Source organism: Drosophila willistoni (genome assembly GCF_018902025.1).
Source record: "Drosophila willistoni isolate 14030-0811.24 chromosome XR unlocalized genomic scaffold, UCI_dwil_1.1 Seg143, whole genome shotgun sequence".
Lineage (NCBI taxonomy): Eukaryota > Metazoa > Arthropoda > Insecta > Diptera > Drosophilidae > Drosophila > Drosophila willistoni.
Window position 1 is genome coordinate 4,373,007 of NW_025814056.1, and position 15,379 is coordinate 4,388,385.

Genomic DNA, 15,379 nt, shown 5'->3' on the forward strand with positions numbered 1-15,379 from the left:
TATAGTGAAATATCTGCATATATTAATAAAATATATATAACATATACCTCGCGTCATAAAAAACGCCTAAAAAACAAAGAATTTTTACTATGCATTTGTGTCGCTTGTCATTTGCATTGTCTTTTCCAGATTCCCCTTGGCTTGTTGTTTTCTCCCTTTGTTTTCTCGTTATCTTATAGGCTTACCCTGTTACGTATGTAGGCAACCCAGGGTAGATCAAGATCAATTAAAGTCAATAAAAGTTGAACTTCTTAGAATAAAGATTTCAATTTGAATGCAAATCGAATATATTATATATTCCCCATGGACATACGATGATAAAAGCTATGCAAAAATATCCATATCTACATATATTCAAAATCAATGAAAAAACTTTCCAAAGCTTTATAAAAGACAGCCAAAAATATAAACAAAATCATCATAGATTTGAGAAAATAAGAAAGCAGAAAGAACATACATACATACATACACAGGGCAGCTCACGTTTTCGATTCCTCATAAGTCCTTAAAATTTTCTCGATATCAAAATTAATATGTTTTGATTTCATTTTCAAATGAATTTTTCTTGAGCCAAAACATTTTAATTAAATTTTTGAACTCCAAAACGATACGAAAACGCCAAGAGTCCTTTGATAGTTTTCCAAAGGACTTTTCTAATAGCAGAAACTGGACGTTAGGCGGCGCTAGAGTGTCGCTGTTACTGCAAAAATTGAGTAAAATAGCAAAAAAGTCGGCAAATTTCTAAATTGTCTGATATTTCGAGGATATTTCAAAAGTCGTTGCCCTGATAAACATTTTTTCTATAAATTCCATAAACAATTTAGGCATTTTATTGTTGTTTGTTATTGTTGCTTGCTGTTGTCGTTTTGGTCTTGCACGCGTTGAACAATTTTTCAATTTAAGGTTTCGTGTCTGAAATTTGAAATGTCTTTTTAATTCCGGCCACACCGGCTCAACTCGGCTTGGATTCAAAAAACTCGCTCTCTTTGTCTCTCTTTCTCTCGCTAATTATTATTTCTGTAAAATCAAGTTGCTTAAAATTCTGTGAACGATGCGAAGTGATTTTTGTTTTGGGAATGCGCGCAGCAGCACCTTTCATAGAGAAGTTGTATTTTTTTGTTTGTTCTTCGATATTCAATTGAAGTTCTCTTGTATTTGTTATGCAAAATAATTGCGAAAAAAAACAGGCTGTGCAGCACACTCTCAACGAGAAGTCTATGGACACTGTATGCAGTATGCAATTTTGTGACGTCAAAGGAATTTGAAATGACTAACGACTTGCATCGGGCATACTTAAGTATCTCGATCAATGAATGAACTTATGACAATCCCCCAGCACACCCCATAAATACATATTATAATATTTGTGTCAAGTCAAAAAGTGTATGAGTAATACTCTCGATTATGCAGCAAAAACATGATTATTTAAATGAAACAGAAGGGCATTGCAATGATTACGGATATCCTTCGTCTATTACTCATTGACTCATTGGATGCAGAGAGGACGAGAACGCATTGCAATTATAAGTTCTGGAATGCACTTTAATTAATCATAAATGAGGTAAACCAGCGGGATAACGTCTATGTCTATGTGGGTAGACATTTAAGGCAGACGATTCAATTGTTGGAACAACGGGTCCTCGTCCTTCGTTTTTAAGGACATGTCTAGAGTCATAATCGAGACAAAGTCGTATGAAATATAAACTAAAATAAAACAAGTTTACAATTTTTAGAAGGTACCTATGTACTTATTCTCAAGTAGAACAAATGTAAGTTCATACCGTTAAGGAGAAATGTCCAAGCTTTAGAGTGCAAAATAATGCATGATTCATAAATTAAAATACGTTCCTCCATGTCTTTTTGATATAAAAACTTAATTCAGGCCAAAGACCAATAAGAGAGGAAGGCGATTCCCAGGAACTTCCTTCCTTCGATCTAAAGTAAGTGAAAACTGGTTATTTTTGGCGAACTTTTTGTTTGATACCAAACTTTCTTGTCAGCTGGCTCGAGGTTGATGAATAAAACCGTGTGTAACTGAAAACTGACATTAGTTTCCTCTCATAAGCTTTCTAAAATCCTATTATTAAAAGAAATCTAAAACTCATGACAAGAGAGATACGATTAAAAATATGTTCTACTCTTATAAACTCCAATTATGAAAGATCAAAAACCTTTATCTTCGGAGTGAAATTATCACTTAACTTGTTAGTTAGTCATTAGTCAATGAATCAGAGTACATGAAAAGCACGTGACCATCACAAAAGCTATGCATCTGTATGTGCTTTGTGGGTTTTTTCGAAACTAAAAAAAGGGGCATCCCCGACCTGCTATAACCCTGACCTTAATGTTGTTTGTGAAAACTTGTTTAACCATTTGAGACACTAGACCATACTAGAGAAGTGACAACTATCTTGTTTATTTAGAGACATTCGGGTAGATATTATTTTTGAAATTTTCAGGCAATTATCTTATTGACATATATGGACATACATATATACGACACATTCAGTTTGCTTGCACTCGTAAATTAAGCTCTCGGCAAACATTGCACACAGAAAGGGGGAAACTAATTGCGTTTTACACAGTTAAGCAACAATTAAAAGGTTTTGAAGGAAACATTGATTATATCAATATCAGGTAAATCCAAAATTAGTTGTGGACCGACACCCCCCACCCACCTCACATGATCTCAGCTAGTATTGCTCATACGTCAATGCCAGGAGTAGAAGGAGGAGGAGGACAAGGGAGGATTAGCCTCTAAGTGACGCACTTTTTATCCAAGTGTCAGAATTGCTTCTAATGCCGCTCTGGCCATTAATCAGAGAGTTTATGACTTGACCTACATTGACTTTATTTCTATACCCTTGCAGCATGAAGGACCATATGATCAGCAAAAACAAATATGAGCCAAGTTGTTTAGACGTATTTGTCAAGTTATTTGTTAAAGGGAATCCCAAAATTGAACAATAAATCCTGTTTCTGTTAATAGCATCAAAATGACGGATGGATAAAAATGTTGAATTCAAAAAGGCAGATAAATTAAATTCTGTCCCTGAAATTAATTCCGAAATTGGTTTTATAGATTCCGAAATTAGTTTCCAGATTCTAGATTCTAGAAACCAAAAGTGGAAAAGACACTTTTAGAATTATTACCAATTTGCCCTTAAAATATACCTAATTATAGCAATTTGAGAAAATAGTCACACAAATGGCAAATAATCTTTAAAAATTAATGGTTTCTTACAGAGTCCATTTCGAAAATACTTTCAATTGATAGAGATACGAAAATAGCAAAGCAAATGAGTCAAATGGTCATAGTAAAAATCTTCAAAGTAGATAAAAAATATATTGTTTTTCAGGCAACAAGGTGTGATGGACTATATAATATGGCATCTTCAAGAAGAGTATAAAATTGTCTCCAGGCCAACAAATTGTAACCAGGAGCCGTCTGTCTGCTTGGTCTAAAAACAAGTGCAAATAGTATGTTATTATTTATTAATTTAATTTTGCAAGAATGAGCACTTCACTCAGTCTTTCCGCTCCGGGTCAGAGGTCACTCAACTTGCTTGTCGGTTTTTTTTTTTTACTTCCCCTTTTTGTCTTCTACCCTTTTTGGTAGAACGTAAGCAATTTTTTTTGGTAAGTGTGTGACGTTTTTTGTTGCTGCTTCTTTTATTCGTTGGGGGGCCCACGCTAACTGGCAAAAAGTAATTTTTATATGCCTGTCCAAATTCAACACGAGCAGACAAATATATGGCTGCTGTTTTTTGGTGGGGCATTATGGGCATCGACATCGGTATAGGCATGGGCATGGGCATGGGCATGAGCTTCGGGATCCAATTTCGGGTACACAATTAAACAACAACCGAAATGGGGTAAAGGATATTAAAATGAATGTTATACGCATGTATCAAGGGAAACAAATTTCTATGGAAATCTATTAAGAAAGAGGCCGTTTTTTCTAGTTCTTTTCCTTTGTGAGTGGAGGGGGGAGAAGATTGTGTCAAATTAACTAAAAATAGTCGCCTGTTGTTATTGGTTCCAAAAAGCCACTTGACGTCCGACGGCATCCCTGATCTCTCCTCCTTTCTTCTCATTGTCTAACTGTGTCAGACTACCCACCCATCCACCTATCCATTCGCAGGACAACGACGTCAGAGCATCGGCATCGTATCCGCATGCCTCCCCACTTTGTATCTTCTCTCTTGCTCTCACATCCGTTGTGTGCCCATAAATTTTCCCCAGCTGTGAGGCGCCTGCATTAAATTTCAAGTTCCCCTCTGGCTTACCCCTCGAGCCTCTGGCTCTTGGCCATGGCCAACAGCAGCGGCAGCAGCATTTTGGCTTCCGTTTTCACACTGAATGGCTAATTTCATATTTAAAATGCAAGTGAGCAAATTTTTAGCAACGTCGGCGGCTGCTGCTGAAGTGACTTTGATCTTGAATTGATGCAGAAGCAATATAATGCGATAATACGATTAATATTTATCCCCATCCTCAATCCCAACCCCAACCCCAACCCCAGCCATCAACCATCCATCCATCCATTACCATCTAGGCAGCAGCAACTACTAAACAATTTCAAAAATTACAAAAACAAAATACAACAAACCAACACAAAAGGGAGGCGAAAATTCAAAAATTCAATTACACAAAAGAAAAAACAGAAAACATTTTAATTGTTAATTTTCGAACGCCGTCCAAAGGCAAGAAACAAAACTCAACTAAAGCATGACACAGGGCAAAATAGACTACAACAAAATATTGTAAACTAACACCGAAAGTCAAAATACACTTTAAGAAATCAATCTTTTCCCTTTGAGAAGTGTGAAATTTCCTTCAAGAAAGAGAAAACCTGAATGGAATAAAAATGTTAAGATTATATTGCTTCTAAATGGTGAAAAGTAACTAGAAAATAATCCCAAATATATCCTTTTTAGCTATATCAATAGTTTTTCTTGCGTTAAAAACTTCGAAAATTTTGAGCTTTGACTCCATTTTAAAACACTGATCGACAACCCACAGACCAGAAACTAGTTTTGTAGTAGATTATGGTGAGCTAAATCCTGAATACCCAATCATAAACCACACTCAATATAAAAACTTGGAAGACGATTGTGGATTTAGCCCAGCACAAATCATTAGAAAAGTTCCATTGATTTCTAGTATAATTTTAATATTTCGATTAAAAAATATTTTGTATTAGTTTTTCACACTTTTAGGAAGAATTTTGTTATTACGTGACATAAAATCATTTTCAATTAATACGATTAGTCAGTTTTGTGTAAAATCCAAATCATTAAGAAATTCCAGTAATTTGAAGCGTTTTTCTGACGAAGTTTATCAATTTAAGCTTGACGTCGTTTCTTGACATACATTTAACATGATCGATCCTCTTAGTTTTGGATGATGTAAAGAAATGTTATTTTTGAAATTTGTAATTGTCACATTCATTTAATTTCCCAATACTCATCGGAATGAGTTATATACTTTTCATATGGGAAAAACCTTAAAGTAAGCTAAAGATTATTAAAATTAGTTCGTTTTTCAGACAATATTTATGAAGCATATAGAGATTTTTTAAAATCCTTAAAATTTATCTGCACCAGAATTAATCCTCCGTTTGATTTGTGATTAAGCTTTGACATGAATTATCATCCCGCCCTACTAAATCTGGGATGGAAAATCTATAAACATTTGGCAGATAAAAGATAATCTTTTATTTTTTAAATTATTACCGCGCCTAAAATGAAAATCGGGAAAAAATCCCTTAAGGTCTAAGCCGTATAAATTGTTTGTGCACCGAGATAAGCAACATACATACATATACATATGTATATAGATGAGTCCGCCACATGAATCAGAGATTTGGTAAACAACAAGTTATGATAAGGATTGAAAGACATCAATTCATCAGAATTGGCCCTTCTCTCGAGAGAGAGAGAGGAGGGGCCGGGGACGGAGTTGAGGTGGTTGGATGCCTACCCCAACCAGAGCTGGTTATGAAACCAATGGAAATTGCTTAAATGAAGTGTATATGTATATAGAATCTATAGAGTATATATATATATATATATAGGGTATATAAAACAATAAAAATTGCCATATAATTTTTGCCGGTGCCGTCTGTCCGTCCGGCGTTAGGCACGAGCTATGCACATAAGAGGTGGGCCAGGCAGATGGAGGAGCTAAACGAATGGGTCTCTCGACCACCAACAGCGTCGAAGTAGTCGTCGCTTCGTCGCAGTCGTCGTTGTCGGCTTTGGCCCGAGCCAAGTCGTCGATTCACTGGTAAGTCGCATCGCCATACATTGAGCGTGTGCCAAACTGTTGAAGGAACCGTCTCCATACCAAATACACACCACCTACCCACCGAACCACCCACCCATCAAACAGTAGCAGCTACCGGAGCAGCAGCAGCAGCAGCCGGCATTCCCTCCATTTCATTCAGTCATTCTAAAACGACTGCTGGTCGACTGCAGACGCTCATACGGATCTCGGCAGTTGTGGCAGTTGACACTATATACATATATATATATATATATATCATTATATATATATATGCCTCCGCGATCCCGAACATTTGGTCCACTCTAATCATTAAACTTAAAGTGTCCAAGCAAAAAGAAAAACGCAAAAATCTCCAAAAAGCAACTAACTACAAAAATTAATCAAAAACTAGTTTGACTAAACAAAAACAAAATAAAAAGAAAAATCCAACACTTTTTTTTTTTTAGTTGTGGCGTGTGTTTAAGTAGTTAAATGTGTGTTTATTTGCCAAAGAGATAATTAATTTCTTTGGAAAAATATATTGACCAAGCAAATTCAGATCATGTCAGAGGCATCCGTTTTGACCACAACAACACCTGTTGTGGACCTCCTTTTGGAGTTGGCCACAGCAGCAGCAGCAGCAACAACAACAACAACACCATCATCAGCAACAACAATCCCACCAAAGGCTCTCTATGCAAATAGCAGACGAATGATCTACAGTTTACTTATCATGGGCCTGGGCGTGCTTGGCAATTCCTTGGCATTAATCATTTTGGCGCGTAAAAAGCATAACAAAAATAGCAAATACACGCTCATGTTGCGGTAAGCAATACTATATATATACCAATATATATCATATAACTTTCAGTTTCTACACATAGAGAAAACCGCAACAGCAAACAAAATTTCTTCCGAACCACTTTAGTTAGGGAATTTCTTGTATATTGTCCTTAGAAATTAAGTCTTGAAAATTTGTTTGTCAATAATAATTTGAGACCTAGATAAAGCTCAGTGAAATATTGCAACTCTAAGGAGCTGTTATTTTTATAAAGATTTCAATTATATAAATTAAAGTTTTCTATTCTTAATCTTCATCTATAAAAAGGATAATGATAAATATCTATATTTAACTATTATATAAATTATCCCATCTAGATGGCTCTCAATTGTTTGAAAATTAACTTTCCTATATGGCATCTAGGAAAAGATTTTCGAGGGTTAAAATCGTAAATTTTCTGTCTAGGAGTGGGCTAAAATGTCGATATTTCAACTCAACTCTTTTAGGACAAATGCTACCTGGTTGTTCCAAGTTAATTTAGATTCATACTTGTGTTTTAATATGCTATCAACTAGTTTTCCACTGTTTTCCTTTTGTTTAGGTTAACCTCTTTGGTGTTAACAGGTAAAATATCATTATTGGGGGAATAACTTAATTTATATTTTGTTACCAGAGGATCTCAAGCTGGCTAACAAACTAGCACGTATAACATAAGTTGAAAATTGGTTGATTTAGCGAACTTTTGGTTAAAATCAAATCCTTTTTTTTGGCTGAGTTGAGGTCGATGAATATTAAAAATGTCACCTATATCTTTCGATTTAGTTGTGTAGAAAACACATGTCAAATGTATCTTTCACGTCTGCTGTGAGGTTTTGAAAACTTGAACCGAATTACAAACTTATAAATATTGTTTAAATAAAAGTGTGGGTGTGTATCCTTAACAATTAGATATTGAATACAATTCTTTGCAAAACATTTACATTAGTAATATGTATTATAGAGAAAGAAGCAGAGAGTGTTATCCTAAATGTAGAAAAAATGTTTGGCACATCGATTAATTCCTTGATCAAGGACAATCAAAAACTTAAACACTTTAGTGTTATTGTCATCTTATATTTAATATTTTTTCGATTGATTGATTTTGATTTTTCGCACTGTGTATAAGTTGTTGTTACATGTTGATATGTACATATGTATGCACACACACACACACACACACACATACACACACACACAATATTTGCGGCTGTTTGGGGCGAGTTCATGGCTGTCATAGTTTGTTCAACTTGCGGCGGGGCTTTAGTTTGGGTTTATAATAAAGTTCGATTATATGCGGGTTCGATTTACATTTTCTAAATGTTTTTGCGTTCGAACTGCGAGAGCTGTAACTGAATTGTACACGGTTTTTCAATTGCGTTTTTCCTCTCATATCTTATCAAACATTCTTCTTTCATTGTTTTTGCTTGATTTTTGCCATGAGTCTGTTTGTCTGTTTCATCAGCCGCAAATGGTTGAGTCTGTTTTATTTTTCTGCTTGCTTTTTTTTTTTTTGCATTAGCAGTAATTGCATTTAACTATGCAATTAAAAAGATTTAGATTTAATTAAGCAAATACCAAAGTCCAAAAGAATTTTCATCACAATTGACAAAGAAAATTAAAATCAATGTTTTATGACAAATTTTTCAAGAATTTTGCAAAAGATAATTGGCTTATTAAACACTTTAAACTGGTTACGTATTTTAGTTATATTTCTCAGAATTGTTTTTGTTTTAAATCTTTGTATATTAGCCAAAAACTTACAGCTAATTAGCTTTTGGTATAACTATATCTCATTTAAAATGTATAAGGACCAAGACTTCCACATTCTTAAGAAAGTGCAAATGTTACTTCTTTTTATTATTTATTAATTTCATTTTACAAGAATAAGCACTTTACTTAGCCTATCCTTTGGGCCAGAAATCACTCAACTGTTTGTGTTATTTTTTTACTCGCCCTTTTGTTTCCTTTTACCCTTTTTTTTTTTGCATTACTCTTTTGCCAAAGAGGTTTATCAATTTTGATGAGGAATTTACTACGCCAAGTCAATCTGTTGCCATTTTTTTAGACAACGAAAATTGATTTTGTATATATCATATACATATAGCTTCTAAAAGAACAGTGAGTCTTTAAATCGGTAATGTTTTTAGACTATTTACAAAATATTTCTAATTCTAAATCAATTGCCATAATTTCAAAGTGTATATAAACTTCGGCATTGCCAAAAAGTTGAGTCTGTCCTGTATTTTTTTTTTTTTTTCTGTGGTAAGTGTATGACGTTGAGATTTTTCTGTGTTTATTATTCTTTACTTTTGGCCCACGCAAAAATTCACAAAATGTAATATATTTTTTATAGATACCTTTTGGGGGCATTGGGGATCAAATTTCACGCTTATTCAATTTGATTTTCTTTTTGCAATTGCAAAAACAAATTTAACAAAATACTCCCACACACACACACACACATTAGGCATCTTTTCACTAGATTTAATGTCAATGATTAATTTTATTTATTTTTCTTTAAGTGTTTGTTGGCTTTTTCTAAGACTATATGATAAGATTAGGGCCGACTAGACACTATTCGATGACTTTATTGTTAGGAAAGGTTAATAAAAGAAGTAGAAACTTTTCCTTCTGACTAATTGTAAATTGTTTAGGAATTAGGTGTAAAATAAAAATTCTGCAAAAGTAAACTTGGCAATCATAATCGATAAGCTTTTTTTTTTTTGTAAGCCTTTGGAAAATCTAAAGAAAACATTCATGTGGAATAAGGAGACATAGAAATAGAATTGTTTAGTACAAACAAGAGTGAACTACAATTTCAAGAGTTTAGTTTCATTTTATATTCGATTTTAAATTCAGAAATTGTAATTTACTTAAAAATTGACCATTTAAGCGAACTTTTAATAGATTTTGCAGACATTTCCTATACCAAGATCACTCAGGTTACATGTAGGAGTAATTATTCACCAAAGGGAAAGAACAAGCATTAATTTTAAAATAGGAAATATAACTCCCCCATATTTAATTTGATTTATAAGTATTTTTAGATGAGAAACCAATTAAATTAGGATATTGAGGAAATATCTTATGACAAAAAACTGATTAATTTAATCATTTTATATATACATACGTATATATCAAAAATAATTTGAAACCAAATCAAGCGAAACACACAACATATGATGGAAAATGGACCTCTCATTTATCAGTATAAAATGTGCAAACGTCATCATTATTGTCATCATCATCATCATCGTAGTCATAGGCCTCCATCATTGTAAATTGATTTCAATTTAAGAGAGTAAGAAACCGAGTCAACAGGGCGTATGCGTAATATGCGTAAAAACGCTTTTGACAGCAATTTGAGTAGACACACAGAAATTATCCTTCAGCCCAGAGGGAGCCCTTTGATCTCTAATTTGAGTGATGAATGAGTTTCAGTGGTTGACACTTCAGAGAGAGAGAGAAGCTAGAGGCAGTGATTTTTTTTCTTTTTTTTGTGGCAAAACAACAAATTTATATACTTACAATTTCAATGTATGTATTTATTGGGATTTCATTTAAGTAAACATTTCACGAGTAATAAAATTTTGCAAACATTTCACATTTCACCAGTCAATGTCAATGGCTGAAACTATTTTTATATAGCAAACACCCACAAATTGCATTTACAATTAGAATTTCTATGCATTTATAGATAGATATATGTATGTTTATATATACATTTATTATATATATGTATATATAGATGGGAAGTGCATTTCGTTGTTGCATCTGTGCTATATAATGTTTAGGTTATACAATTAGCTCTGATCTTTTCATTAATGAATTTTTAGTCAGCGTCTACAATTAGCTGGAAACTGTTCCTCCTCCCTCTTGCTTCCTTTTCTCTCTCTCTCTATCTCCAAGGCTTTCTAATGGCCAAGTTAACTCCCCGTCTTCTCTCTCGTTTCCTTTCTTGCACTCCAAGTAAAGCAATTTATTATTACAACTGTTAAGTCCGAGACAAATGGTTTTCCTTTGTCAAAATTTTACCTACCTTTGGGGTGATTTTTTATGATGCTGAATGCTGAGAGTTTTCCAATGTTTTTCTTCTTTTTTTTTATTGTTTTATTCTTTTTATAGTAACGACTATAAATAATTGACAGCTTTTTTTGTGTTTATATATTACACCATGAACAAGATGTTGCTAATACCTTAGAGAGTAGCAGCAATAAGAGTAATAGTAGGACCAGAGTGTAGATTAGGTCAGTCTTCATTGGAAGTTAATGTTTTCTATACCTCAATTTATCATTTTTCCTTTTTTATGTGGGAGGGAGGGAAATATAGACGGCACGTGCACGTGGGGTGGGTGATTCTTCTCAATCTTGATTCCAATTCAAATGTTTTTTTATTGTCGTGAAAGTCAATCTATTCAAATTTCATTTAGAAATAGAAAAGCTTTGATTTTTCTTTTAAAAAGCTTTGATTTTTCTTTTATTGCATCTTAGAAATCTGCAATCTCACATAAAATTTCAATCAAGTTAAAGAAATGTGACATTTATCTTGTCAATTGATCGAAAAATTTGGGATAACAAAAAAAACATTTCATTTTTAAATTTTTGCCAAACTGTTTGGAATTTAATGAAAATTTTACAAAAATAATTTGCTTTTATAAGTTTAAATGCCATTTGGGAATTCTGATATTGAGAAACAAATGTATAAACCTTGCATAAATCAAAAAGAAATGTTACAATTTGTTGTTTTCGGGTCGATTGTTTCTATTATTAAGTCGTCCGATATTGATCAACCATAATCAGACGACTAAAAATCATTGAACCAATCGATCCAAAAATAACTAAAAGCAAAAAAAGGTTTAATTTAAAAGTATACTTAATATGTACAAAAATAGTATAGATGAAAAGGTTTTTCAATACAGATTGAAAATATTGAATTCGCATTTATAATTCAAGCTGTTTGAGAATTGTCTTATCGGAGATATAATCCATTTTTGTCTTTTTCTTTTAATTGTATTGTATTCCAGCTTTAGTGCTATGAAAAGAATTAATTTTTAGCCACATAATTTTTACATAATTAATTGTTTATGTATTTCCTCTATAACCATTTATATATATATATTGATTTATTATTATTAAATACAAAAATGATGGCTTTATTATGCATTCAAAAACTAAATTATATCAAAATTAATTCTTGTCACGTTTATATGACAATCAACCCAACCCGATTTGGCTACGACACCACCCCTGACATCAAGCGGAGAGAAAACTTTGATCATTTTATGCCTTATCAGCAAAAAAAAAAAGATATACATATATATTTGGGAATACTCACCACTTTAATCGCTGCTCGTGTTATCAATTATATATCTTATCAAAAGGAAATTCAGTTTATAATCACTCGCATGAGTCAATTTTTGAGTGTAAACATTCCACTTCCTTATGTTCCTGGCAAATGCGCCATTATCTAAGGTATATATGTTTGTATATATCTCGTCATCGATAAATATTATAGCGAATTGCATTGCCCTTCTGTGTTCTGTCTGCTGCTGGGATGCTGTGTAACCCATTTTTGTTGTTATTTATTGCCAAATTGCGTGTCAAATCCATGCTGAAATCCATTATCTTTCATCTCTGTCTTTTTAGGTGCCTGGCTACTAACAATCTGGTGGCCTTATTGGGCATGTTAACCACCGCCCTGTTGAAGAATAGCGTATCCGAGGAGGTACATCAGTCGTACATGAGATTGGATTGTGTTTGCCATGTGGTTTGGCGTTTCTTTGGTTTAAGTTCCGGTTGCATAGCCGCTGTAATGGCGGCCGAAAGATGGATGGCATTGGCGCGACCCTTTATCTACCACAAGGTGAGCGGGCACACATTTCCTTTCGATTTATATGAAAAGTTTTCTGTGACACCATTTTCCTTTTAGCACATTACCTACGAACTGGTACGCAAGACGGTTAATATTATTATAATTGTGGCATTTGTTGTAACCTGTCTGCCATTATTGGGCTTTGGTGCTTACATTGATGTGGAGACAAATCCGAATATACCGAAATGTATACGCTATCGGGATGCCAGTGGTGCATGGAATAAGGCATATGCCATATTCTTTATGGTTTTTGGTAAGTAGTTGTTAATTATAATGCAAATCATGGCGAAATTAAACGAAAAGAAATTATGACACACGAGAGTGACTTGAAAACTTTTTGAGCGTCTGTGGACCTACAAACTAATTCCAAGCGAGATCTTAGAAGATTTGAAGAACTAGTTCGCCTACAAAGCACGTTGATGTTTTAAACTGTTGGAGCCTTCAAACTAGTTCCAGGCGAGATCACAGAAAAGGACTTAAAGAACCAGTTGGTCTGTGCATTTTTGGGCTATCGAAACTATGGTGCTAAGGGCCATAAGTGTCAAATCACACACACACGAGCCGAACAAATGACGACAACATTTTCTTTGCCTTACTTTTGATCAATTTTCGTTTTTTGTGATTTTCTCATTACGATTTTAGGCACTCTGCTGTGCATTGTTATTGTGGCCTGTAATTTATTTGTGGCTCACACATTGCTCTTTGTCATCGGGAAGAGTCGCACCGCCAAACGTCATATGCATTATGACATCGTTGGAGGACGAGACAAAAGCATACGAATCGATCCAGAAAGTAGTAGTGGGACTACCCTATATAGCGCTGGCAGTACTTACAGTCATCATAGTGGTACGCCATCGCGTCAGTTTCATCATAGTGTCAGTGTGACCATGTCTGCAACGGACTCATCACCGGTGGAAATCAAATTCGCCAAATTGATGGCATTCCTCAGCTTTTCCTTTGTTATATGTTGGATGCCGCAAATGGTAAGCACGGCTCTCAAGCAAATCATCAGATTCCAATTCTATTCAAATCTTTTTTTTTAGATTGCCATTCCATTGGCCATTAAAACAGATCGTGTGCCAGCTAGCAATGCTTTCTTCATAATTGCTGATGTCCTTACAGCTCTACATTTCACCATCGATCCGTATATCTATGTGGTGAGCCGCACAAAGGCCATCAATTGGTCACTATTGGGCTGCATTAAGCGCTGGCGTTATGGATGGCGCAGTGGAGGACTTCGTCGTTCACAATCGGATCAGAGCCGCATGCGCACCACCACCACCGAGGCGAATACTCTTGATTGTAATTACAATTGACCTTGTCCCCCCTCCTGGCCCTGGTCATGGTTCAGGCTCAAGTTTCTAGGCACCCTAAGTACTTAAGTTTTTAATAAGTATTCTCTGTTTAGTTTTTTTTTCGATTTTTTCTCTTTTTAATCGTTTGAAAAAAATTATTTTTCTTTGTATTATTTTTAAATTCAGAATTTAGTTTTTATTATATGTAAATAATATGCTTTACCATATCAAAGAAAATTTACATCATCTCAAAAACTCATTCAAAATCCAAGAAACGATTTCATATACAATAACTATTTTTAATACATATTATCAAAATATATGTGTCTATATGTAATTGAATGTATATCTATTATATATTGTAACTCTGTTTATATATTATTGGAAACAAAATGAAACCAAATGCAGCTTATTCTCATTCATCTATATAGTATAAACACTTTATTCCTTTAATCAATTACTCAAAATTGGAAACTCCAAAGGACATTTGCACACAAAGCATGTCGTATGTGTATAATTATAACGAGATTGTTTCGAATATCAAATATCTATATTGTATCTTTCTTTTATTTATTGTTGAATCTATAGTCTGGTTCCAGGTAAGACTAGAGACACCTTCACTCAAAAATGCAAACAGAGTTTCTTAGAATCTATGTATGTAAAGTATATATATATATTTGTTGTACTTACCAGTTCATCCCAGACATCGTTAGGAACTATATTGCTAAAAACTTCTAAGAATTGGTGTGAAAGGACAAGCTCTTTATTTGCTTTGTCCTTTTTATTTGATTCATATATCATGGCCTGTCACAGTTTTCATAATTGGGAATTTTATGAAATCCATATCCCACTTATTTGTAAGCATTATCTTTAATAGAAAAATTAAGCTTTTTCCAATCAATGATTCGATTTTATGCTCTATCCACTCAAAACAGACTAACTACATATATATTTCAACTTGACCTTAAAATCTTCTGAAACAATAAAAAATAAAGCAGACAACCTCCTTTGTATGTTTAAACACAATCGAATTAAGAATATATATTCGAAACCGTAAAAGAAAAGTACAAATTTTGAAAAACATGACGACCCAGCGACACCAGCAAGAGTTTATCAAGACAAG

General features: G+C 33.8%; 1 protein-coding gene across 1 annotated transcript; it reads left to right on the top strand.

Moving 5' to 3' along the window:
- The first annotated feature begins 6,744 nt into the window (after positions 1-6,744).
- LOC6645499 (prostaglandin D2 receptor) lies at positions 6,745-14,380 on the top strand. The gene is made up of 5 exons (XM_023177390.2): positions 6,745-7,095; positions 12,736-12,952; positions 13,019-13,214; positions 13,604-13,944; positions 14,005-14,380. Exons 1-5 carry the CDS (start codon positions 6,833-6,835, stop codon positions 14,275-14,277), a joined length of 1,290 nt encoding a protein of 429 aa, XP_023033158.1. The 5' UTR covers positions 6,745-6,832; the 3' UTR covers positions 14,278-14,380.
- Positions 14,381-15,379: the final 999 nt, after the last annotated feature.